Source organism: Gymnoscopelus braueri (genome assembly GCF_963280865.1).
Source record: "Gymnoscopelus braueri genome assembly, chromosome: 9".
NCBI lineage: Eukaryota > Metazoa > Chordata > Actinopteri > Myctophiformes > Myctophidae > Gymnoscopelus > Gymnoscopelus braueri.
The window spans coordinates 19,130,093-19,157,472 of record NC_137610.1 but is presented as its reverse complement, the minus strand read 5'-3'; the positions used below and the strand labels follow the sequence as shown (position 1 = coordinate 19,157,472).

General features: G+C 42.8%; 1 protein-coding gene across 2 annotated transcripts; it reads right to left on the bottom strand.

Annotated features, from left to right (window-relative positions):
• Positions 1 to 22,997, bottom strand: rassf8a (Ras association domain family member 8a). Of its 2 annotated transcripts, none has more exons than XM_080438612.1 (6): positions 22,664 to 22,997; positions 13,752 to 13,970; positions 11,523 to 12,328; positions 9,729 to 9,926; positions 6,733 to 6,877; positions 1 to 2,818 (listed from the first exon to the last, which is right to left on the bottom strand). In XM_080438612.1, exons 2-6 carry the CDS (start codon positions 13,852 to 13,854, stop codon positions 2,697 to 2,699), a joined length of 1,374 nt encoding a protein of 457 aa, XP_080294738.1. In that variant the 5' UTR covers positions 13,855 to 13,970; positions 22,664 to 22,997; the 3' UTR covers positions 1 to 2,696. The 2 variants fall into 2 exon arrangements, with proteins under 2 accessions (XP_080294738.1, XP_080294739.1); XM_080438613.1 differs by having other exon boundaries at positions 13,752 to 13,945.
• Positions 22,998 to 27,380: the final 4,383 nt, after the last annotated feature.

Genomic DNA, 27,380 nt, shown 5'->3' with positions numbered 1-27,380 from the left:
TTGAATCATGCAATCCATGTCATACCAGCAGCCAGATCTAGCAAGACATCTCTCAATACTTTGCTGTAAATTAAGGCAGGAAAGAAACAAACAGGTATGTACAGTGGACATCTTTAAGGAGTGCACAGGACACATACAGTTGTAAACACTGACCACAGATATTTCTCATCCCAGGGTGGAAACGAGTGATTCCTTACTAATATAGCAACCACCCATTTCATCCTGGGTGCTTCAAAATAGCAACTATATGTGCTGTGTGACAATGAAATCAGTCTGCAATAAATGTCACTAATAAAAGCACTTCACAGCACATATTATGGCAACAATAATACAGTAACAAAGTGAAAGGTGCTATTAATAATAATCTTTTTTGTACAAATCTACTGTAGTATCAGATAAGGAGTTTTTGAAAAGACAATTACAAATAGTTTCCTCTTTGTTGCCATGCTATCTCCATTTCTCTCTCTGCAAAGTGAAATGGTGACATCTACCAACATACCTCACTCACACTCTAAACCAGTGTTTCCCAAACGAGTAAATACCCCCACCCCTTTCTTTTTTTTTTACTTTCTTACAAAAACATTTTCCCCCATTTTCCCACTATTTAAAAACATTTTTAAATAGTGAAAATAGCAGTTCTACAAGCTCATAATGCATAGTGATGCGATGTGTGTAGTATTTTCACTATTCTTAAAATAGGGCTTAAGTGGTTAATCCATAATGCATTTTTGTAAGTTTGGGTCAAAGTTCTCTTTTGGGTCTGGAGCAGAAAACGTTTGGGAAACACTACTCTAAGCTGAGCATGGTCATTACTCCAATGACTCTGGTAAAGCTTTACTGACTGTACATTTGTATACTACACTAACTGTTGTGTACCCACAAGCATGAATACAAGGCACTTATTAATGTGATTAGCAGCTGAATTACAGACATCAATTGATTTATTAGAACCAAAGAGGGGTTTCACTGAGACTCTGTACACATGAAGTCCCTTTTATCGATTTCTCTAAAACTAAAAAGGTTTTCCCCTCACATACGCAGTATAGCTGAGGTTATCAAAGAAGTGATAGCACCCATGTCTTCAGCACTAACAAACAACTAATCTACTGCTGTGTAGCTGCCCTGAACATCCAGATATGGCTATATCACTGATACAAACATGCAACAAGACCCTATACATTCTTTGGCCGCCTATCCATACAGGTGAACAAGCAAAAAACCATTTGGCAAAAATATACTGTATTATCATCTTTAAAAACAACCAAGATAATAGAGAAAAATAGCACGGTTTCATTGCGCGGGTGATACTGCTGGATCGAAGACGCCACATTCTTGTAATTGCGAATGCCGTGCTTCGTAATAAAATAGCAAAATAATTCAGTAAATAAAAACAAAAGAGTAAGAAAACATATTTACAATATGACACCATTTCAATACTTGTAGACAGCGGATATAACATTCTTCGGTAACAAAACTATTAAACATTTTGTGCATAGTTTATAACATGTAGGGAGGAGAAAGAGCTAAAAGAATACGATTTTGAGACGCGAGATAAATCTAGTTCATAGGAACAAGCACAGCATTCACTGCCGACATACAATCTAGTCATTAAGCTGGATAAAAATGTATTCATGAGAGAATCGCTTGAGATTTTCTGAGATTCAGTTCATAGCTTCACTGAGCGACATTCTAATGAGGAGTATCGTTCAAAATGCAACTGTTTTCGATCATGATGCTACTGATAAAACCGATACCAATCATTCAGCAGTTACAGAAGAGTGGGAATAAAAATACAGTGAGTGGATACACAGTAAAATCCTTGCTGTTAATTTGATCCATTCGTAACTCAAGAGAGTGAACAAATGTTACATTTGTACAAATGGTTACAAATGGTTACATTTGTACACTCTCAAGAGTTAAATGAACACTTAGGATTTTACTGGGTATGTTTGAAAGGCATGTCAAAGACTGCGGGATGACTCTGTAGGTCCCAACATTTCCAAAGACTTACCACCCATGCTGTGGCACATGATGCTGCTGTGCACAAGATGCTGCTGTGGGTGCAGTTTGGTCACAGTAAAAAAAGAAAGAAAAAAGAACAGTCCTAGCCACCGCCGCCGCCGTCTGACCGCCCACCAAGTGCTCTGTGTGGCTTCCAGCCAAAAGGCCGGAGAGAAAGTTCCTTCCTTCGTGTGTTTGCCCGCCCACGCTCAGGGCTGTCTGAACCGCTGGTTTAACATAGGCTGCTGCTACCATTTATAAAAAATCTCCCGTAACAGATCAAAGCTAAGTGAGGAAAAACAGTGCATAGGATAGAAGTGCTACTGAGGTATCCTGTGTCGCTGGAGAGTCCAGACAGACAAATGGAAGTAAGAAGGAAGGAAGGAAGGAAGGGAACCCAGATTAGGCCTGCAACAATCAATTATTTTCTTAGCAATCATTCTGGCAACTACTTTGAGTCTGACTAAATCATTGAGTCTGATTACTGACTTAAGCCCTACTTTCTACTTTGTAGTACAACGGTGTCGTGCAAAAATACAGAAAATAGCCGATTGACAAGCTCACTTTGGTATATATACTTTTTAACGATTAAATTGATTGATTGATTGATTGATTAGCTCGATTTACTGTTGCACCTCTAACCTAATTAACAGAAGTTCCCTCCCCTCCGCCAACTGCTGTGGTGTGGTTGTTCTTCAGACGTAGATCCCCTCTGGGTTTAGGCCGGAGGTCAGAGGGTTATGGAGGACCCGCAGGTGACCAGGCATCGGGTGCGATGAGACTGGACGTTTCAGGGAGCCGGAGAGGGGAACTAATTCTGCAAAAAAGGAAATTGTATAAATAATCACCACAACGTTGCACGGTTCTCCCTTCCTAATTGTCTGTATTCTGTATCTATATTGTTTCTATGTTGTTTGTCTCTTTTATAGAATGAGTTCTTTTTAAATCACTGAATAAACGTCCATTAAATTAATATCAATGAATCCTCCCTGATTAAACAATAATGCATTTCAGATTTAAAGAATAATTCTTGATGAGCGGTGTTATGTGAGCTCAGTCCACCAGGCGTCAGTGTTGAGCCACACAACAGTCAGTAATGGCCAAAGGGAGGTTATTACAAGGACACTAAACACTAAATCCATTACTTTTCATAATGGAAAACCATTACCATGAGGTCTAATAAAGAGACCTGCAACTGTGAATGATGTAATAATGGAACACATGGTCATACAGAAGTCATAAAAATATTTTGGGCAAGATATCTGGACAGGCTTTGTGGGGAAAATGGAATACATTGCAGATTGGAGTGTTAGAAATATTAGCAAAGCCAATTTCAGTCTATAAAACCATTAAGTGCTTTTTCTTTGCACATGCTGCCAGACATAAACTGAGCACATTTCTCCACTCAGTTTCTCTTTGTTATTCGAAAAGTTTCCATCATCCAACTAGAAGAATGTACAATGGCTTGCCTAATTCATTTATACTTTGTTGTAAGAACACGTTGCTCGACTAGGCATAAATTAGGCATTCGGCGTTCTGTAGAGTATTTAGACAGCTTTCCCAGTGGTCAGTGTTCTGAGCCACAGCTGTCTGCGACAGTCACCTCTAAACCGACAGGTCTGTGGTTCACAGGCCTGTCAGGCAGAAACTGCTGAGCATGTGGCGGACAGAGAATGAAGGGGGAATGGAATGATGGACAGAGAGAGCTAGGCTGACTGAATGACGCTGAGGCCGCCTGTATCCAGGCAGCGGTTGGCATGGAGACCATAAGTACCACTAGAAGGGGGCGGGACAGACACTATACTCGTTCAACTATCTTCTCTCACCCTACACCACCCCCCCCCCCCTCCCCCCTCTCTCTCACTGAGTCATAGTGTCTCTGCAAGGCTGTCGGGCCACAAGGCAGAAAAAATAACTTAAAAAGCTTTGGTGGAACTGGTGGATCTGACTAATGTACAGAAAAAGAAAATCATTGAGTCAAATTGTGTGAGCGGCAAATGAGTGCAAATAGCCTGTACCTCTTACATACTGGCTAATGTGATTACATTGTAATACCTGTCTGGGCAAGTGAGATTTTACCACTTAAAAGCCTACATATTCCCCTATACACAGTTTGACTTCTCTCCACCCCTCCTTTTCCCCTCTAAACCAAATCTCTTCAGCAGAAATAGCCGATTCATACATATGAGCTATATGTAGGACACCATATAGGCCCTCTGGTGGGCCAATGCTCTACTACTGCAGCATGGAGGGGCCTGTGACTTTACACTGACTGTAACATCAGTGTTCATTTAACTTTAAGAGTGTACTAAGTTATACAGTAGTGATTTTCTTTTTTATCTATACAAAAACATGGGTATACACAGTATAATTAATTAACGTACAATTTAGAATTGCACCTTTCCGGGGATACTGAGGAAGGATATATAGAAAATATACACCCTACTTAGCACTTACTATAAAATGAGGAAACCTCTGTCGTTCTGTCCTGATCCATTTTTCTCCTCAATGGCTTGAACAATCGATCTGAACTTGCACGCAGGCATTGACCCTGGACACTTTCCCCAAATTTAAGCTGTTAATCATTTTTGCCACGGCCTATGGGCTCTGAGGCTGTTGCTGTAGTCTGTTACGTGTGTCTACAAAATAAAGAGCAGAAGCGGTCGCAGTCCCATAGCCTGGACGGACGGTTGGTTGCCCTGACTACAGTCTCCACACACACCGGCAGAGAGAATGCCAGCAGAGAGAGATAGCTGGCTCAATGGTACAAAGTTGTAGTCACGGTTGTAGTCGTAAAGTTTGTATATAGTAGAATACAAGAATACAAGGTAAAATAGGCTCTCTCCCCTCCCTCAGCTCTGGCGTCACGCATAACAGAAACAATTGCCTAACAACAGTGATTTGCGCTGATGTGTCAACCGTAGCCTAGATTTGCGCTGACGTCGGGCATGTCCATATTTGGAATCCAGGCTCACTGACAAGCACACACACACCGCCACAGACAACTTGAACTTTATATAGAACATATACAGAGAAAAAAATTATGTATGATTAATTAGCAACAGAGGATATATATATAGAACAGAGCTTCTCAAACTTTTTCAAGTCAGGGATTTGGTCGCGGACCCCCATCTGAAAATACTTTGTGCCAGGGACCCCCATACAAGATTTGTTGTTAAAATTTCAACTTTAAAAAATAAAAGATTGTGAGAGTTGTGAGCTTGTAGATCGGCTATTTCCAAATAGTATGTAGGGTTAAAGTGGTTAAACTGATTTTGATGCTATATGAACTAATTTAGCTGGGGACCCCCTGGAACAGCCTAAAGGTAGCTTTCCACCGCACCGATTTTGGCCCGACGCAGCGCCGGGAAGCGTTGGATATCGTCGTTCAGTCGGTTAGGGGTCTGTCGGGTGGTCCGTCGGGACCTTTCCGGCCGACTCGGGGGAACCCGACATGTTCAGTTCTTGCGCCGACTGTTAGAACCGTCGGATAGAAAAGAGGGGGAGAGCTAGGGGTAAAGGTTTGATCAACGCTGCAGAGCCACTCTGCAACGCTGCCTTCGAGGTTGCCAGATTGTGTGAGTGAAATCAGCGACCAGGTCTATGAAAACCTACATTCACGTAATGTGATGTAATTAATTATTTGGGAACAGGTGTGTAAGATTCCAATAGTATAAAAAAAAAATTAATGGCTTTTCACTCTTAATATATTTTTTCAAATTAGATTTGGCCTTATAGATCGAAATGTGCTCAGTTTTGGCTATTTTCTGGGTGTTAATTTCAATTAATTAATTTATTCATTTATTTTTGATTATTCGAATAACCGTTTAAAAAAATTGCGTGTACTGTACACGTCAGCAGTGATTGAATAAGTACTCAAATGTTTTACTTAAGTAAAAGTATCAATACTGCAATGTAGATATACTCAGAGTCTGTTACAAGTAAAAGTCCGGAATTCAAAAAAAGTAAGTACTAAAGTATTGTTATCAAAATGCGCTTAAAGTACCAAAAGTAATGGTACCAAAATGTTTGAAAATAGCAGATCTACAAGCTCACAACGTGTCGATATGCGACACATTTTTCAAATGGCCTTGGTATAAAATATGGCTAAAGTGGTTAATGTACAGTATATTTTATAATGTAATGATTTATATCTGCAAAGTAACTAAAATGTTCAAATAATTGTAGTGGAGTAAAAGTACAATATTTGCCTCTGAGATGTAGTGGAGTAGAGCAGTAAAAGTATAGACAATTGGAAATACTGCAGTAAAGTAAAAGTACCTCAAAATTGTACTTAAGTACAGTGCTTGAGTAAATGTACTTAGTTACTTTACACAACTGCACATCAGTGAAGAAAAAACGCTGGGAACATCCCTATTTACCAGCGACTTTGCAGGGAAACAAGCCCAAAGTCGCTTATAATAAGCAGACCTGGCAACACTGGCAGTCCAGCCTGCCAGTTCTAAACACATTAGCACAACAATGTGCGCATCGGCCGACTGCTTATGCTGAACTAAATGCCAACTTTTGGCAACCGACTACCAGTCTGTTGCAGTCTGAAGTAGTCTGAACTAGTCTGCTTGATGGAGAGTCACCTTAAAGGACCGTTGGGAGTCTCCGCACCCCACTTTGAGATTCACTGATATAGAATATACAGTTTAGAATTTCACCTTCCCTGAATTGTTGAGGTAGGATACATGTCAATATCAAAAACATGTAAAAAGACAGTACCTATGGTCTGACTAGCGTGGGTGCTGTCATCCTCAGAGGGTTCAGCTGGCAGCACTGTGACCTTGGTGCCAGTCTGCTGGATGAATTGCTGCAGGTTCACCTGCCTCAGCTCCTTGGTCAGTTGTTCCAAGTCATGCTGCATGTCCTTCACACAGACAGAAGCCATTACGGATCAGCAGAACCAACAACAACTGACTGCAGATTTAAAAGGGATTTACACAGTAAAATCCTCAGTGTAGAAATGCATAAATGAACAATTTTTTCAAGGATTTTACTGCATTGTACTTGCATTGTTGTGGATTATGTAACAATGCATTGGTTTGTTAAAGCGGTGTTGTTTTGTGTGACTCGTTTAGTTTTTTTCATCTTTTTTATTTTATTTTATGCAAAGCATAAGCATGAACTTGGCTTCCCACTCTCTCTCACTAGCCGTCCAAAAATGTTGTGAGTGCCACTAAAAATAGACGCTGTTGTGAGATGATAAAGACTTTGTTTTTAAATATATCTTTAATGTACAACCTCCTGATATTCTGTGACTTGGTAGCTATTGCCTATGCGGTTCATTCGGCGTAGGAGTTGACACTAGAAGCCCGCATCGAGAGAGTTGCAAGCTATGGTGTGTCAGCTTCAAAGTCACAATCCTGGACATATTTTATTGAATAAAACTTTATTTGAACCAATCTGTACGGTCGGGTATGTTGATATAACATAACTAACTGCAGTGGTTGGAGTTGGACTCCCTTCTCTTCCATTTGAAAATGTAGACCCTGTTGTTGGGTAGAACACCTACTGGTTGACCATATCAATAGAGGTATTTAAAGTACAGTATGTGCCATTAAACATCTATGACACCGTCCTCTTGCAAAATAGTTGAGAATGAGTCAAAATATTCCAGTCCGTCTTCCCTCCGTTATTAACCGTGAGTGTTGAAAGGTTGTTGTTTTTTTGCCATGGTTATTAAAAACTGATTTCTTGACAGTGATGTGCATGCAACACACAGAATGACAAATGGGAAACACACGAGGGCAAATCAAAATGGAAGCTGGGAAAATCAATGAGGCACAAAGTGATCATTTTGTGTCTTATTGATTTTTCCTAGATGTACAGGTAGTCTTGACCTTTAAGATTAAATATCACATCAAAAGAGCTGCTTGCTCTATCACCATGTTTCCAAAGTCACTTGAGAGCAGCAGGATTTTCTCTTATTTATCATTATTTGAGATAAAATAAAACACATCTGGTATTTATAATTATTTTATGTTGTAAACGTATGCGGAAAAACTGTGTGTGTGCATTAGGGATAAAAAAAAGCAAGTCTTCTGCACGCCTACAAAAGGTGACAGGTGCGAAGGAGAAGACCAGACAAGGGCCCCAACGTACTGATAGAAAAAACTCTGGCATACTGTCTTCAAATGCAAGAAAAAGATTGAATGGGAATACAACAATGTTTTGGTCTATTAGACCTTCATCATCAGGTTATCTTAAGTATATTATTATTTTTCTGGCATTTGAAGACAGTGTACAGGAGTCTTTTCTTTCTGTGCATTAGGGATGCAACGGTATGAAATGTCACAGTATAGTACGGTATCTAGCGAATTACCATGGTTTACGGTATTACACTGTATTAATCCCCTCCCTTTCAATTAAATGTACTGTGGCCCATCGAAAAAACTAATTTTGCTTTGAAGAAAAATATTGCTGAAATGTGTGTACGTGCATGTGTCTGTATTGAACTGAAATTCTCATGCATTAGCATTGTAACATTTACTAATATTTAACACAAGGGTTAAAGCTGCACTATGTAACTTTCCTCTTCTACCCCGGATTAGAACCCGGTTTCCTACGCAAGTGCCGACATTTTGCTATGACATTGAGCTAATAGTCAGATCCTGTGTCTAGGTGAGACATGACCTTTGACACGATCTAAATGTCTCAATAGAAGAGCAGGGAGACAAAATACAGCCAGTCCAATTGTATAAGTTATATTATATTAACACACTCTACCATACAGATTGGACAAAATTACATCTTATTAATTGAAAAAAAGTTACATAGTGCCACTTTAATTTATACCATGGCATGGTATTGCATAGCCTGGTAAACCATCCCCCTTCCTGAAATCTCATTTGCATTTGATTTCAGGAATTGGTCTGGCCTACAGGCCTGTATGGGCAATTTGGCTGTGGCTGGGAGCTGGGCGGGATTAGTACCGTTGACTGACAACCCCTTCAGCCAATCAGCAGTTTGTTTCCCCGACCACCAGACAACGTGACGCAAGGGGACTTTTGAAAGGGCCATGCCGAAAATAGGTTGCTTTATTCGGATACATGCGTGTCACTGCCCACCCCTGCCGGTTCTCTGAATTGTATTTTTAAATAGGCTCTGTCATGATTAATTGACCACATATATGAAGTTAAACAACTAAATTCTATCCGAACGATATCTTAAAAGTAAATTCCGTGCCTCAAAAAAGAAGTTTGAGAACGTTTTGAAGTTTTGAAAGAGAGATGAAAACAGTGGATAGAATTTCAATGGCGCCTGGTTCCATTTTTGTCGGCTGCACTCGGCTCCATTCGGGTTCACTCGGGTTCCACCTGATTGTCCAACCTACACTGTCAATCACAGAACAATGAGCGAGGACGCTGATAAACAGTAACTTCTATTATTTTATACTTTGGCTATTCAAAAATAGCAGATATACAAACTCTATGAGCTTGTAGATCTGCTATTTTTGAAAAATCTTGAAAATGTGCGCAATTTTTTTTGAATATATATATATATATTTTAAAGCAATTTATTTTACTCAAATCTTTGCTTCTGGGGGGTCCCTGGAACAACATATTTTGAGATGGGGGTCCGCGGCCAAATACATATCATTTTGGGGGCCCCTGACATGAAAAAGTTTGAGAACCTAACCCTATAGCAACATACATTCATAACAGAAACCTGTTAGGATTTAGTGTGTGTGTGTGTGCATGCGTGCGTGCGTCTCTCACCTGCAATCTCTTGCTACTTTGTCCCAGTGATCGGTCCACTGCTCTGCAGCTGCTCTCCAGCTGGACGGCCTGTCTCTCCTGGGCTTTGAGCTCTGCCTTCACCCTGAGGACCTGGGCTCTGGCCTCTGCCTCGCTGACCCACTGGGTCTCCTGCCTCTCCCTCTGGAGCCTCTCCTCCTGTAGGCCTGCCTCCACGCCCTGAGAAGACACACAGACAAACAGCGTCTATCAAATTATTTGTCATTTGGTTTGTGTGTGACAACAAGCATAGACCGGTTTCCAGTCTCTGCTTTGTCTCCTCCTCTTATCTAAGGCTACATTATGTGACACTACAACATTATTTCACCCACAAGTCACTGGGAGACATTGTTATGGGTGCAGATGGCTAAAGGTAAGCTGGAGTTCTGCTCATTTTCATTTATTTTAATTCCCCTTTGATCCAACTTTTAGTTAAATGAATTCTTCTGTAGATGGGTGAGGAGCAAGCAATGTCCCAGGCACAGAGGAGAAATTGGTTAGAAAGGGCTTATAGTACTGTTACTGTACAGTAGCATTAGCAAGAAGACAAACTAAGCAATTAGTTTATAATAATCAAAGATGGCAAATTTGCATTGCTAGCCTACAGTATGCCAGTTGCATACTTTCATATAAAATTCATTTTCTGCAAGTGTAGAAAAATACTAAGTAGGGGGAAATATGTAACTGTTCAATCCCTCATCTTTCACTGCCACCATCAAAAAATTCCATGAAGAAATTATAATTTTTATTTTCCCTTTTTGTGTGGCCTGACATGACTGTGTGTTGCATTCCTTTGTTGATAAGCTGACTTTGGAAATGCTGATTGCAGTAGGTCCCGAATAAACATTTTTAGTATTTATGATATCTCTGCTGTCCGGCAGGAACCAGCTAACTCCAAAATGTTCATTTTTCAGGAAATGAAAAAAACGAAACAAAAATAGAGTTAGGAGGTTTTGTTCATCATTGATAAGAACAGCTGAATAGACCATATTCACACGGCGGCCATGTTTCTATGAAGTCAATGAAAGTAGCCACCCCGGGTGGCGGCACTTTCAATGTTAAATTCCAATATGGCCGCCGTGTGAATATGGTCTATGGACCTCCAAGCTCACAATGAGGTTGGAGGTCAAAAGGGGGTGGAGCCAGGAGTCAGCAAAACCAGCTAACTCCACCCCCCTTTGCTGGAGTTAGCTGGTTTAGCAGAAAGTTTGAGGATCCAATGGAGTTAGCTGCTTTAGTCAGAAGCACTTTTTAATACTTTTCATTGGTTCAATATTTTTTTTACCAACACACAGACGTAAAGGGTGGGAAAAAATGCAAAAGTGGAAAAATTGAGTTAGCTGGTTCCTGCCGGACAGCAACGACAGTTATCTCTCCTGCCTAATAAAGATGCAGTCACTGTTAGATTTTAAGTTAACTTAAAATTGTCAGGGATGGGGGTGCTTAAGCCTAGCAACACTCTTGGTAAAGTATGCTTCCCATACAGGAGCAAAGTTGCTACTCATGGCCTTGCAGCCATCAATAAACCAAATGTGGTGTCCTGTGTTTACATGAATCCATGCCCTCCCCAGATTGGATTCCACAGTCAGGGCTCATCCTGAACACCAGAAATAACATATTCTTACCAAAAATAAATATCTATATATCTGTCTTAAGTGAGGAACATTTCCAAGACATTCTACAAAAATACACTTTGAAGAATCGAGCTCCTGATCTCACGCCAAAAGAGCCTTCCAGCTCAAATAATTAATTGAACTCAACAAACAAACAGCACACCTGCACCACCGCGATTTTCTCCTCCATCTCCAGCTCGCAGCCCTGCAGGCGTCCATGTAGCTCCTGCAGTCTTTCCTCCAGCTGTCTCTCACTCTCCAGCTCAATCTGCAGCTCGCTGGCCCAGAACTCCTCCTCCTCCATCTCCACCTCGTTCTTCCGCAGACGTCTCTCCAGCCGAAGGATCTCCTCCATCAGACCTCCGCCCGCGTCCCCTCCGCCCAAAGCGGCTCCGCCTCGTCCAACGCGTAACTCTGCCCAGGCCTGCAGCTCCGCCTCATAGTCCTCCAGCCTCTTCTCCAGCACGTTCAGGGTCTCCCGCTGCAGGCCCACCAGTCTGACCAGGTCTTCCATGCGACAGGCCCACATGGTGGGGGACACGGGCACCGAGGACGCCCCTCCCGCATGGTACTGGCCGCCGCCGTTCCCCACGAGGAGCCTCCGTTTCACCTCGGCCTCGCCGAGCCTACCTCCACTCAAGATGTCCCTGAGGCCCCGCGGCCCTCCGGTGAAGGTGAGGGACTTGCGGCGGGGCTCGCGGCGACGAAGGGAGTGGTCACTGGGGTGTCGGAGCTTCGCCAGCGGTGGGAGACTCTGCCGATGCAGTCCGCGCTCGGGGCCCCTCGTGATGGGGGGGCCCTCTGATGGGGGGCGCTCGGTCAGGGAGGGGCCCGTGCGGTGCAGTATCAGCTGTACGTCGCCCGCATATTGGCCCCAGGTGTTGAGAGAAGCCACGGGGCTCTCGTGCGGGGCCAGGTGGCGCTCCGAGTCTCGCCATTTCTCTACCAGAGTGTATCTCCCAGTGCGACCTGGAAAGAATACACCAGGATGAGTATGAAAATTATAAACCACAAATTCGACTTTTATTCTGAGGTTATGGATAACGATTTTCTTTTGGAAAGAATCCAAAATGCACCCCATATATATATATATATATATATATATATATATATATATATAGGAGAATTATGAACAGAAACACTTGTTGCCACTTATTGGTATAAACACAGGCTTTGAAGTACCCAACTGGTCCAGGATGCCTCATTGTCAGACATCTTGTACATTTTCCCTAAAGACAAAATGAAAGGCAGGAGAGGAAGGGGCTCGGTGGCTCTGATTTCTCCGCTTGGCAAGAAGAAGGATGAGTCAGACTTTCCCTCCTCCTGCCCCACGCTTTGTGGGATGTGATGTCAATTCAGTCTGCTCTACTGCTCCCTTTACTGCATATACGGAATAGGGCTTTAGATTCTAAGCAGGCACCGAAGGCAGCTTCTGACTACGACCTTCTCTTTTTTTTTTGTTATATACGCAGTATGCAGATTTTTGAGTTTAAGTACATATTCGTATTGTTTAATGGAGGTCAGCTGACTCAGACACAATAAGTACTGTATTTCTTGGTGAGTGATTCCACCTTCCTTGCCATATTTGGCATTGTTCAATGTGAAAAGTAACATAAATATCTGTGTCAAAACATTTCAGTAATATGTGTGATGATCAAAACAGAACCAACCAATTACAGAGAGCAGGGGAATGACACACAGTCTATTTGGCCGGGAGTCACCGGGGACACGCTGAAGAAGGCATTTTGTGCCCATGTGGTATGCCCCCAACCACTCAGCTATCGGGTCGCCCAGAGTGTATGTGTTCCGTGTTTACATAACTAAACAATAAATAACATTTTTACCCATTATTTCCCCCTATACCAGCAGTTATCAGCCACTGGAGTAGTGTGTTGACCTGCAGAAACACACTGTCCTCTGACTGTATTTTGGTGTTTTCACTGTTTGTTTTGCTAGACATTTGGGTGTTTTTACTGTTTTTTTTTTGACGGGGACCAAAAACATCCCGTCTACCAAAACTAATCTCTTATTTTTCATGTTGGTTTTGGTGAAGAATTTTCTAGCATGAAAAATGTTAGGACCCTTTGATTTGCGACACAAATTATAGGAATGAGCATGCACAAGAAAGAACATATTGCAGGTTGCTCGTAGCAAGCATGCTTCTGTCACCCACACAAGATAAACAAGATACAGGATATACTGCAAAAGACCCATTATACAAAGTAAAATCGCCAGTGCTTATGGATTTAACTGTGTAGTAAGTCTGTCGGTTTATTATAGATTCCTTAGCGATCAGACAATAGATCCAGTCCTTCTGGTCCGTTATTACAGAAAAGTGACAGCTTGTGTCTCCAGGTGCTGCTTGCAACTTCCTCATGGAGGATGAACTTACCTATTGCCTGGGCCAGAGCGATCACCACTTCCTGGCAGGTGGTTGCCTCGGTGACCCCGCACACGACCCTTTGGACCCCATCCACCCAGACTTTGAGCTCCATGTCGGGTCAGGTGCGAGGTGGCCAGCAGTCACGGTGTGTTGCCTCCGTCATTCCTGGAGGCTCCGGTGGCGCAGGGCAGATGGGGCCCCCTCTTGATTAGCAGATGAGGATGAGCACTGGGAAAACAGGAAAAGAGCTGGTCAGGAGGGGCATGTGCTCCGAGGACAAGGCCAATGATGAGTGTCTTTATATACACAGACGGTCCTGCATTGATGCCTACTAGTAAAACTACTAGCAGCCAGAACAGGAACTGGTAGGTTTATTACAAGGGCTTGAAAACAAGCCTATGCTAGACAAAATGAATAGTGGGAAATACTAAAAATATTACTTTTGTTGGAGAAAAGAGGATGGTTCAAACAGTCGGGAATAGATTGCACATGCCAGGACCAGCTGGCCATGGTCTCTGTGAAGAATAGGCACGTGTGTGTGTGAGTGTGCGTGCGTGCGAGTGTGTGTTTGCGTGCGTGTGGAAGGGGGTGGCAGGAAGAGTCTGCCAACAACATTCCCGAGCCAGGTTCCTGCTTTTGTAAGCAGAAACGCAAGGAAACGGTGACGAGAGAAGCAGGAAACTTTGGTTATGTGAAATAGAGAGGAAGAGCACAGGAAGAGAAGTGAGTGAAAAAGAGGGGGCAGGAGAAGTCTGTTTTTTTTTTAAGGGAGAGAGAGACGAGAAAAGTGGTCACAACAAAGGGGCGGGGACTGCATTGGCCTTGCTTTTGATGTCTGGTTTATTTCTTTTGTTCTGTGGTAAATTCTGGAAAGCTCTTCTGGAAACTCAAAAGAAAGTCATTTCATAACCAAGAGACCACGTTGTGCCCATGGTCATATACAGTAGACATATAGAGCTGATCATTTATGAACCACTCAAGCTCTATTTTATACTTTGTGCAGCAAAGATATTCGCTATTTTGGCAAGTTTTCACAAGTAATAGCATGCCCAAAATAGGTACGCCAGGTTGAAAGTGGTTAACCTGAAAACATATATACTTGTAGACCTGCTTCAGTTTGATATGTAACAAAAGGTTTAAAAGAAAATAATAATAATCCTGGGTAAAAACACAATGCAGTGCAGAAGCTCTTGCAGTGCAGTAATGAATCCCAAATGCAGTGTAGAAGCTCTTGCAGTGCAGTAATGAATCACAATGCAGTGTAGAAGCTCTTGCAGTGCAGTAATGAATCATAATGCAGTGTAGAAGCTCTTGCAGTGCAGTAATGAATCATAATGCAGTGTAGAAGCTCTTGCAGTGCAGTAATGAATCATAATGCAGTGTAGAAGCTCTTGCAGTGCAGTAATGAATCATAATGCAGTGTAGAAGCTCTTGCAGTGCAGTAATGAATCACAATGCAGTTTAGAAGCTCTTGCAGTGCAGTAATGATTCCCAATGCCGTGTAGAAGCTCTTGCATTGCAGTAACAGAAAAAATGCATTCAGTATAGAACTCTTGCAGTGCGGTAATTTTTGCACTGCAACATTCAACTTCATCTCAGCAGGTCACCTCACCCCCATCCCACCTGGAACAAAGAATGAATGGATGCTTTTGTGAGAGCAGATCACCAATGTGGGCAAAGAAATAGATGACCCAGCAACCTTCAGTGCAGTCTCACTAGCACAGAAACACAAAGATTATCTACAGCTACAGCTGTGTAGTGTGTGTGTATGTGTATGTGTATGTGTATGTGTATGTGTATGTGTATGTGTGTGTGTGTGTGTGTGTGTGTAAACTACTTTATTTTCAACATTCCATGTGCACTCTATTGGGAGCGTGTGAATGGCCTCTGTCCAGATATGTAAAGCCTTCCAGGGGGCTAACCTTCACACTACAGTGCTGAGGCAGGAGGTCTTAATGATGTCCACTTAACCCCCCTCCGCCCGCCCCCCCCATATTCCCTGTCCACATTCTCAATGTCATCCTCCACAGCCCAGCATGTCCTGTGATGCACCGAAAGATTTGCTAAATAGTGTAGATGGAGGAACATTAATAAGCAGAGCTCCAAGCGAGACACTTCAGAGACAAAGCAGAACCCCATGCCAGGCTTCTATTCCAGAGAACAACCTGTCCGTTTCACAGTATTATTTATACCAGTGTTTGCTTATCTGAGTGCACCTATATGTCTAATGCAAAGCAAAATCCCTAGTGGAGTTTGGCGGAGTTAGACAAACACTGCAGATTTTATTGTGAGGACTGACCTACGAAACACACACACCTGTGTGTGTGTGTGTGTGTGTGTGTGTGTGTGTGTGTGTGTGTGTGTGTGTGTGTGTGTGTGTGTGTGTGTGTGTATATATATATATAGTATTTAACATATACACACACACACACACACACAGTCGTCCTTCACCTTGCTTGCCCTTAAATGGCAGTAAGGGATGGAAGGGAACAGACGACGAGTCACACACTCCAGGAGATTTTTCTGCAGTGACCCAAAACACAGTCACCATTTTGTTAACCTTTTTTTTTAAAGGGACTGTGGAAAGAATAGCAGGGCCTGGATGGGTTCTGAATGATGCAAAACAGACACAGCAGATCAGCCAAGAGGAAGGTTGGGGGTGGAGGTGGGGGCTTATATAATTGATACATTACTGCATTACTGGAGGACTTCAGGCTATCAGGCTAATACGCCAGGAGGTATAAATAACAATAAAAGACGATGACGAAAACAAAACACGTTAATGTGCAAAAACAGGAATCATCTTTATTGTCACATCACAGGTTTACAGTTGTAAAACATTGGGTGAAATTAGTTTTTGTTTCCAGAAAGAGAAAGAAAAGAAAGAAGAGGGCGGGGGCAATGGAAGGAGAAAAAAAAAGAGACAACAAGGTATCTACATATTTACATGGAGCTGTTGTAGTACAATCTGAGGATGCGGGGGCTAATGCCGTACTTCTTCAGGCGGCAAAACCAGTATAGTCGCTGCTGGGCCTTTTACCTCACTGGTGTGGTGTGTGTGTCCCACTTGAGCTCGTCCTTGATAGGAACTTGAACTTGCGGACCCTTTCCACTGCAGCTCGAAGACGGGCGCATGCTCTCTCCTTGGGCTCCTGAAGTCATATGTGGGTGTGCAGTCATTGGTGTACAGGGAGTAGAGGAGAGGGCTCAGCACGCATCCTTGGGGTGCTCCAGTGCTGATGGTCAGGGTGTCAGACCCATTCCCACCACCTGGTGTCGGTTCGACAGGAAGTCTAGTATCCAGGCGCACATGCTTGGGTGTATCTCTAAGCTTTGTGTCAAGTCTTGCTGGGACAATGGTGTTGAGAGCTGTATAACAACATACGCAGATTACGCACATACTTATCCTTCAGCTTCTTGTCATCCATGTGCAACAGGACGGTGTGGAAGTGGCAATTGCATCGTCGGTGGATCCGTTTTGACGGTATGCAAACTGCCATGGGTCCAGTGAGGCAGGTAGTATGGCGCAGATGTATTCTCTCACCAGCTTCTCAAAGCATTTACTGACTATTGGGGTGAGAGCGACAGGTCTCCAGTCATTCAGACATGTCACCTTGGATTTCTTGGGGATGGGCACAATGGTGGACATTTTGAAACCCTGCAGGGACCACAGCCTGGGAGAGGGAGAGGCTGAAGATGTTTGTAGTGCGACGCATACCACGCTGTCAAGCCACTGTTTCTGGTTGGGGTAGATCCGAACTGTCTTTGTAGGAACTATAATGTGATCGATCGATGCACTTACTGATAAAACCAGTGACAGAGTCAGAGAGCTCGTTGACATTGTTCCCAGTGGCCTCCTTAAACATCAAAACACTTTAGCACAGAGTCTTTATACTCCTACCAAATTCGGACCTCCTTCTCAATGACCAGCTCTCTTTTAAGCCTCTGCTTGTAGGCCGGTATCAGTTCGATGGAGCAGTGGTTAGAGTTTCCAAGCAGTGCACGGCAAAGAGTTTTGTATCCATCTTGGAAAGGTATGTAATGATCAAGAGTGTGGTCAACCCGGATACTGCAACTGCACGTGACATGTTGGTAATATTTTGCACTCTGTGGGTGACAATTCTCCTGGTCACTGATAGCTCGGTGTTATTCCTTCAGTGCTGTGTCTTTGTCGGCCCCTGGTCTAATATAGACAGCGAAGATAATCACCAAACTGAATTCACGGGGGATCCAGAATGGATGACACCCAATCACAATATATTCCAGGTCCGGTGAACACAGACTGTCCAGTATTTTTTACATATGTACACCAGGAATTGTTAACCATGGCACAAACTCTGCCTCCTCTCTGCATACCACTGTTTACATTCCGGTCCATTCTATATACTGTGAAGCCAGGTGGTGTTACGGAGGACATCAGATGCTAGCTATGTAAAAAAAACTAAACAAAAAAACAAGAACTCACAAGCAAGGCCAGTTCAGGAGTCACTGAGGGGCGCTTAAGGCAACCTTGATATTTATTAAGATTAACCTAACAAACAAAAACACCAGCAGCTCCTATCCATTGTGTATAAATGATGATGCAGGTCATTGCGAGCACAGTGGTATGAGAGCGTGGCAGAGAGCCATAGTTCGCTGTGCCAGCTCCTCTCCTGATCTCGTGTAGCTCATTTTATGCCAGAAAGTAGTCCGTACATTGGGAAGTGCTGAAATCGTTGAGTATTCTATTTTGGCTGAAAGATATTGAAATGCAGTGAAATATGGCCTTTAAACCCAAATTACTTCATAGTTAAGACATGTTTGCTTCAATTTGAGCTTGGTATAGCAATAGGGCAGAGTTTACTAATCCATCCCCCACCAGGATGATGACGGTTTCTCTAAGCAGTGGGTTCCACAACAACAATGAGTAACCTGGCTGCTGTCTGGGGAGATTCAGGACTACTGGTGAAGCTGTTCCTGTCATCCAGAGCCAAAGAACCAAGCCTCCAGGAGCCCAGTGCGTTGGCAGGGACAGGGTGCTGTAAACAACCTACCATATGCTCCACTGGGGCATTCTACACATAGGTGAACACAGTGATCCCTTCATCTCACACACACACACGCACACACGCACACGCGCACGTGCGCACGCACACACGCACACACACACTTCTCGTGAAATAAATGGTATTATTAATGGAGCTGTGCGAAGTGTGTGCAAAATTATTTTAGTGATGCTTTTTTTCCTTTATTCTTACTGTTTATGAATTGTCTTTATGTATTTTTTATCCATGTTGAGGAACCTCTATGTTCAACAACTCCATTGCCTGCTATGTTGCATCGGGTGTATTGTAAGCATGTGACAATAAAAACATTGAAGTTGCTGCACACTTTGTTCAAAGATTTTCCTTGTATAAAATAATTTATAGTCTCAGCTAAATAAAACTCCCCCAGTACTTACTGAAGTCTTTCTTCGCTGTGAACTGGCAGGATCATCATGTTGTTTTACAATTTGAAGAGAAAACAATGGGCATTTATTACATTAAAAGAAAAACAAAGTGAGGCCTTCTCAGGAGAAGGCCCCCATGGGGAATCACTGGACAATTATCTAGCAGGAAAACACTAATGTTCTAACCACTACCTCCATAAATAGATGTTGTTACCCCCTGGATCATCTTGCAATCTGCTGACCATTGTTCACTCAGGTGGAACACAACAGATAGACAATTGGCAAGAGTGAATTTGGGTCATAGCGCTGGCTGGGCGACTTTAAAGCAATATCATGATATTCTTGAGATTTTCATCCTTGGGGGAGATGTATTTTTACAATCAATGCACCTGCACTGTACCTCCATGTCAAGTATGTCTGACTAGAAACAAATGTATGCATAATGCAAGTTAGAGGGGGAGTGAGGAGAAAGAGAGGAAATGTTTTTGGTGACTAATCTTTCCTTACATTGTTGAGAGATGCATTACAAATAGAAGTTCTAGAACATTCTTGAATTAAGTATTACTTAAATCTTTCACATCATACTTTAAAATATATCTGTCATATTAAGAAGTAAATACAGCTCAAATGTTGGGCACTGAAAGCTGCACAACACTAACACAACATGAAGTATCCAAGATAAAGTAAGATTGTGACATGCACAACTATCAGTGAGTGCCCCTCTCAACTGAATAAAAAGGGGGACTTTTTACAGACTCGTGAATGCCCTGGAGAGCTGCACTGCTTCTTAAAGCCCCCCTTGTCTATTTCTATCCAAAATGTTAATTCAAATTGCACTTCCTGTGGAGTAACATGTAATTACTAGCAATTTATACTCGGCTGTAATTGGTACCAGACCTCTTGTGAAATACATCTATGTCAGCAGCCAAAGACAGACGCTAGTTTATTGTGGTGGTGGTAGCTTGGTGGTGGTGGTAACTCTCTTGGAACAAAGTACAGAATAATTTTTTTCCTCTTTAAAATCTCCCATCAAGTGTTGTCCCTACACAAGAACCTAGGGTTATCGTTGGGCCTCAGGCGCCTTGAGGCTGTTGAGGTAGGGGCCTACCATAAAGGCTCATTTACTTATATATAAATACTTTTCTTAATCATTCAACAGTGGTATAAATGACTAAATTAACCTTAACGCAAAACAGTCAGGTATGTTGGACCCCTGTGGTTGAGCTTACAGGGGGCTATGGTGGTTGAGCTGACAGGGCTCTGAGGTAGGACGGTAGACCACTTATAGAAGTTCCTCAGCCAGTCTAGTCTGTATGCAATGTCCTTTCTCAAGTGTTAATGTTCCAGTGCATGGCAATGGCTATAATCACCACAGATGGGCCTTGATCCTGTAGTGTGGAAACTGATAACATTCAGGGGACGCATTCCTGGCCAGTGAGAAGGCAATGGGCTGTGACTTGGAAGATAAGGAAGTTAAGGTTCCCGCCACCATCTGATCTTGTCTGGCTCTTGCTTAATTCATACTTCGTCGTACGACGGTGTCACACTCACCAACTAAATCGGGTTTGAAAAATAGTTACTCCGAATTTGGTATTCAATGACAATTATATTACTTGTAATGTGTATATAAAATGTGAGAAATGTCAAAATATACTGTAAACTACAAATGTGTTTCAAAAGTCACTAATAAATAAATTATTAAATAAACAACCTCCAATTACAGAATATTTCTCAAAAAGAAAAAGTACCAGCATGTCCTGTGGTCATCTACTGAATTCCATTGTGTAATCAAAGCATGCCTCTGTCCTTTTACAATGACAGCATCCTCTCGGGACACAGTGCCTCAATTACATTAGCCTCCACAAAATGACAAGACCTACTACCTCCAATATAGATAATTGCTAATGAATGACAAATTAAAGTTGTCATTTTGTGACCACCCTGAACTGTATACTTGTAGTGAGACTTACAATGGACGCTGCTACTGAGCCCTTTGACACATCTCATCTGCCCTGAATCCTGGCCTCTGAGGGTCCCCTAACACATGCAGAGGGCAGAGAAGTGCCTGCAAACAGCCAAGCACTTGCTCACATTTTAGGCAACCTCTCAATCTGAAGATCTGGATGAACAGGATTAAATCCATGTCCAGTCACGCTACAGGCAGCACCATCATCGGTCTCTGTAAACTCTGCAGTGGCCCCTGGAGCCAGCCTCACTCTGTCTGGCTGATGTTAAACTATTAGACTCCGGAGCAGACTCCCCCCAGTCGGGAGGTCAGTGCTGGCAGGATCTCGAACATCTGGCCGGCACGTTTAGCCAGCAATAATGCCGCCTTTGTTCTCCTGCCATATTCGCTGCTCAGTGCTCACAAGCCAGCTTTGAAGAGCCAACAGGACGGGCAGCAGCCTCCTGCAGTATAGTGCAGAGGCACGGCAGCACCACTTAATGGCCAACAGAGGCTTCTGGCCACAGGCCTGGACATGACATTACTTTGTTGGACACCAATCTACTGGTCACTAACAGTGTTTCATTAAAGATAGAATCCAATATGTCTTACAGCAGCTGGGACTCAAAGTTGTCAACTAAATGAAGCTTTGGAAGTATTTCCATGCAGGGCAAGTTTTCTGAGCTCTCCATTATGTAAGCAGCAGTTTGCAGTGGTTTATAGTAGGCCTATGCATAGTACAAGCATGAAATCAGGTAGTCTTTTTCAGTGCAGCAAATGCTTCGGACTTGCATAATTTGATTTCCAAACAGCCAGTAGCCCTGTATAACAAGAGTAGGCCTACTGGGTATAATAATGTAGACCTTATTCATCCCGCGGGGGTATAAGACAGAGACATTTGACCAATGTTCTTTTAACAGATGAGAGTCATGAATAAATCTGTCTACAGGTAGGTTGATCCTCACGTTGCACAGTATGAGTATCAGATTATACAAATGTCTTCTAAATCCTAACAGTTTTCTGAAACACTTATGTTGCAAAAATATCAGTGGTTCTCAAACTTTTTCATGTCAACGACCACCCAGAATTATATGTATTTGGCCGCGGACCCCCATCTCAAAATATTTAGTTCCAGGGACCCCCAAAGATTTGAGTTAAAGTTTAAAAAATATATATATTCAAAGATTGCTGTATAGGTGCACTTGGTGCCGCGCTATGAGCTTGTATATCTGCCATTTTTGAATAGCCAAAGACAAAGTATAAAATAATGGTTAAAGTGGTTAAAATCGAAAATGACAGATGCTTTCCCGGTCTTAATGGGTTTTAAATGCAGGTATTAAAACGCAGCCTAGGTATTGTTTTGTTGATGGCGAGTGGAGAAGGCAACATAAATGGCGATAATAATAGGCTATACCATACCGTTAGTGGTTTCCGTTAGGTTAGCCCAAGTTAACTGCTCTCTAGCAACAATGTGTCCGTTATCTCACTGCCTTAGTATTAGTATGATCCCAACTACAACAATGTACAACTATAGTGTCTGTCTCTTACCTTTACGTCCTTTATGTTACCGCTGCCGTTTGATCAGATGCAACTCACCGAAGTGAACTTAGGGGAAATTTCACATAAAGCCAAAATTGTCCTTCTTGCAGATTTATGCCCCGGGGTAGGCTAAATCAGTTAAACGAATTGCGGCAAAGTAACGTCGGGACAATACCGTAAGAATGAGAACAAAGGACAAACAACGTAAAGAAAAAGAAAAGAAAAGATGATCGGTTCTTTCGGTCCGCTCACTGAAAGTTTGTGTTGTCCTGGCTGATGTGCGCTAGTCGTTGCGGTCGGACCAATAAGCTGCGGAAAATGACCCTCTCCCCGTTTCATTACTCTCTGCTAGTAAATACATTGCATCGGAACCAGTGTTGCCAGGTTTTGTGAGGGAAAAATGCAGCCGGGTCTATGAAAATAAGCCCAAAAGAAGTGACTAGTAATAGCCGATCTACATAGATCTTCTTCTTTTCTTTTTTTTTAAAGAAAATAAATAAAAGATCTTGGGGGGGGGGAACTTAATTTTGGAACATTTTTGAAACATTTTAACAGCACACATCTTGTATGGGGGAGGGGGCTGGCACAAATTATTATTTTCAGATGGGGGGGTATGTGGATTTGGGGGGGTCCTTGACATGAAAATGTTTGAGAAACACTGGTTTAAACAACATTAGCTAACAAGCCCAAATAAGCAACTACACATAGAAACAAGGCCAAAAAAACGCTACCCGCAAACTACCAACACGAGCAACTTTACAGAAAAAGAAGCCCAAAGTCGCTTATAATACTTGGACATGGCAACACTGAATTCGGAACTAGGACAGCGCAAGGCATTGTGGACTATTTTAAAGCTGCATTACACTGAGAGGGTTGGACGTGAAGGAGGTCTTCCTAGAGGAGATATACAACTCTCAGGGGACTCAAGTCTTTGTCCTAGAGTGGTACTTTGGTAAACAATTAAAACAAAGGACATCGTTTCTATTGGTGTAGTCAGTGAAAGTTTTTTTTTTTTCCTTCAGTAAAAGTAATCCAAGGGGAGAGGAATAGATAGACAAACAGAAAACTGACATTGCTCCAAATAATTTGATTTAACAAATGTTCCTTTACAGACATTTTCATACGATTTTCACACATATATATAATACACACACACACAGTTTAACAATTTATTTATGTCCACACACAGGGAAAGCATACAGGGACACAAATATTTTAGGTGCAGTAAAGGTTACATTCACAAACTCATGCATATGTCCTCATGATACATACAACACGCACGTCACTCAGCACTCCAAGTAGCTGCGGCTCCGCCACATATGGCAGCAGAGCAGAGACAGCACAATACTTTGCCAGCCTTTCTGCCTCGTCTTTCGCATCCCAAGTTGTTCGAAACCCTCCAACAACCAGTCCCAGTCCATGGGTATAATGTCCTAGGCTGGATCACCAGAGGAAACAAAGTTCTTAGTCTTCGCACTGCTGCTTGGTGTTAAAGCCCTCTCTCTAGTTGTTCTCATGGGCCTGGAGGTCCACCCGTTGCTACACTCTCTCACACACACACACACACACACACACACACACACACACACACACACACACACACACACACACACACACACACACACACACACACACACACGAAAACATGCACAGGGAACCAACCTGGCCAGTTTTGTAAACAAGTTTGTTGTTGCCCTGTAAAGATTAACAAGACTATGAGTCTAAAAGCCCGCTAGTGGCCCCTAAAGGCCATGCTACTCCTTACACCCAACTAGACCAAGGCCATGGGATCGCAAAATTCTGTAGGGTTCATCCCCGGAGAGCATAAGCACAAAACATAGCCTAGAGATAATAAGATTCACAGAAAAGATCCTCATGGCAATCCAAAAGTCATTTTCTTTTAGATATCTTGTTTGGGACTAAATCATTGGATGGACCGACCGACTAAAAGATCAATCGACACCTGGATGTGACAAATAAAACTGATTCTGATTCTGAAATCAAGGTGAGTGACAGAGCGGTTGGGAGCATAGCAGCAGGGAATCTTCGTGAGCGGATGGCGGGAGGTCAGTGCTTTAAGACAGTGCATTAAGACTGCTTTGTGAGCGCACGCAGAGCGGGATTTCTCCCTGCTCAACTCCACTCACATACAATGGCATTCAGCACAACCCTGTGTCTGTAGCATAGTGAAACTTAGCTCGGCATGGAAGATTGATTGACAGGTGAATGTCATGATATTGGATTGAGAGCCGATCGAGAGTGTTAATGCTGCTCTGGTGAACGATCTGGTTCGAGGCTAACAGTGCGAGCGCTAGCTTGGTAGCTGGCACGGTGTGTTCCACTCCTTCAGCAGCAATCACGCTTCTCCTCTCTGACAAGGACATGAGGAGGGTGCAGGAAAAGGGTGAACGTCAGGAAAGCAGCCAGCTCAGACGGCATCTCCGGGCGGGTCATCAAGACCTGTGCTGATCTCCTGGTGCCAGGGTTTACCACCATATTGACCCTCTTCCTGGCCCACCTTTAAGAGGTCCACCATTGTCCCCGTACCCAAGAATGCCTCCCCAGCCGGCCTGAAGGACTGTAACTGTCCGGTTGTGCTGCTGAGTCAGCAAAACCAAATCAAAGCACTCCATGACCACGAAGGTCAGCACTGCTGACCTCAGTCGTCATGAAGTGCTTTGATATGCTAGTAAAAGACCAAATCTGCTTCTCTCTCCCCAGCACCTTGGACCCACTGCAGTTTGCCTACCCTCCCGACAGAGCCATCGATGACGACATCTCCCAGGTTCTGCATGCTACTCTTGACAGGGAAGGTGGGTATGTTAAGCTGTTATTAACTGATTACAGCTCTGCCTTTAGCTGTTATTAACTGATTACAGCTCTGCCTTTAAACACCATAATGATCAGGGTGGGCAGTCACACCTCTACCACCCTCACCCTAAATACAGGTACTGAGTGGTCTCCTCAGCTTTACTCCATGTACACCCATGCCTGTGTGGCCAGAAACAGCTCAAACACCGTCATCAAGTTTGCTGACAGCAAACTTGAGGGCGTGGGCCCAATCTCAAATGACCTATGAAGGGGCCTATCTGGAGGAGGTGGCAGTCGCGTCGCAATGGTGCAGGAAAACAGCCCCTTCCTGAACATCAGTAAGACCAAAGAGATAATTGTGGATTTATGTACACTAAAGGCAGGAGGTCTTACCCTTCTGATCACCAGGGCACCAGTGGAGAGGGTGAGCACCAGTGGAGAGGGTTTCCTTGGGATGCACATCACAAAGGGGCCAACACTGTACGGTATGGGAATTGCCATTCCCAGGATCTGTGAGTCCTGCAGAAGGTGGTGAGGTCATCCGAGCACATCACAGGGAGCTCACTCTTGTTCCTGCAGGATGCTGACAGCATATGACAGCCTTGAGTAGGGCAAAAAAGGAGGACAAACAATACACCTATTAACAGACAGTTTGTGATTATGGGGAATGGTGAGCACATACATATACTGTATACACGTAGATACCGCACTGGCCGCTTCTGTTCATTGGAGCAATGTGTCGAGTCTGTCGACACGGATGCCATATGGGTAGAGGCAAGCCCTGTGCAGTAACCGGAAGAGTGGGCACCAAGGAAGAGTGGGCACCTCGATGTTAAATTGGCAATTATTTCCAAAATGTTGGAAAGAATAAAATAAATAAAGTTTAAAAAAAAAGTTAACAATTAAGGCCTAATATTTCTACAATTGCTGCAAATTGCTACAAAACCTGTATATCCAGTCGTTTTGGGCTTAAACAAGAAGTTGAAGGGTACATTTTGGTCTGAAAATTATGTACTGTGCATGTTCAAATCATGTATACTTTACATTATTGACATTGTTTTTTACATTTTGGATAAAATTGCCAATTTAACATTGAGGTGCCCTTTCTTCCTAGGTGCCAACTCTTCCTGTATCCAGCCGTGCCTCCTAATGCAATATGCCCCATGTACAGTATGTCTATTGAAGCAGGAGCACCATTAAAATCATAACTTGCTGAATTCTCAACCGATTGTCAAGCGTTTCAAGGTTTGGTTTGTTACAAATGTCAAACATAGGATACTGTTATGACATAGGTTACTTTAAAAAAAATTAAAAATGGGATTTCATACCAGTAATGATTATAAAACAGAAAAAGGTTGTCTCAGGTACTTATATACAACTCTACATATTTCTCACAGTGGAGTTCCCCAAGCCAATATGGAAGTGACATTACAGTACAATCCACCAGCCAATGCGTTGTCTTTGTATGTCTCTGGGCATGCGTCTGGTGTCTCGAAGCCCAGGGCTCAACACTCAGGAACAGTTTATTTTCCTGAGACTGTCAGAGCCCTGAACAAAGAACAAACAATGAATCAAAACTAAACAAACTGCATTAAATCTGTAAATACTCGTTTTTGCACACACTGTTACTTGCACTAATGCACATATACTGTAAGTGTGTGTATCTGCAGTATGCATACTGTATGTATACCTTACTTACTGCCCTACTACTCCCATATAGGCTACTCTGCACATTTTCCCACTGCTGCTAAAAGTGTTTTTACCTTTTACCTCTACTATTGGCAAAAACTTTTTAATCTTTATTCTTCTCTTTTTATTTTTAGTATTATAATATTTATTATCTTGTTATGTTGTATTATTGTTTTTAGCACAGTCTTGCGTAACATGCCACGGTGAGGAGCCCCGACCAGGAGGA

Coding starts and splice junctions, on each gene's coding strand:
- rassf8a (XM_080438612.1), bottom strand. CDS start 13,854: ATGGAGCTCAAAGTCTGGGTGGATGGGGTCCAAAGGGTCGTGTGCGGG. Junction 9,927..11,522: donor AGAAAATCGCGGTGGTGCAG/GTGTGCTGTTTG, acceptor GTGTCTTCTCAG/GGCGTGGAGGCAGGCCTACA. Junction 6,878..9,728: donor AAAGTAGCAAGAGATTGCAG/GTGAGAGACGCA, acceptor GTCTGTGTGAAG/GACATGCAGCATGACTTGGA.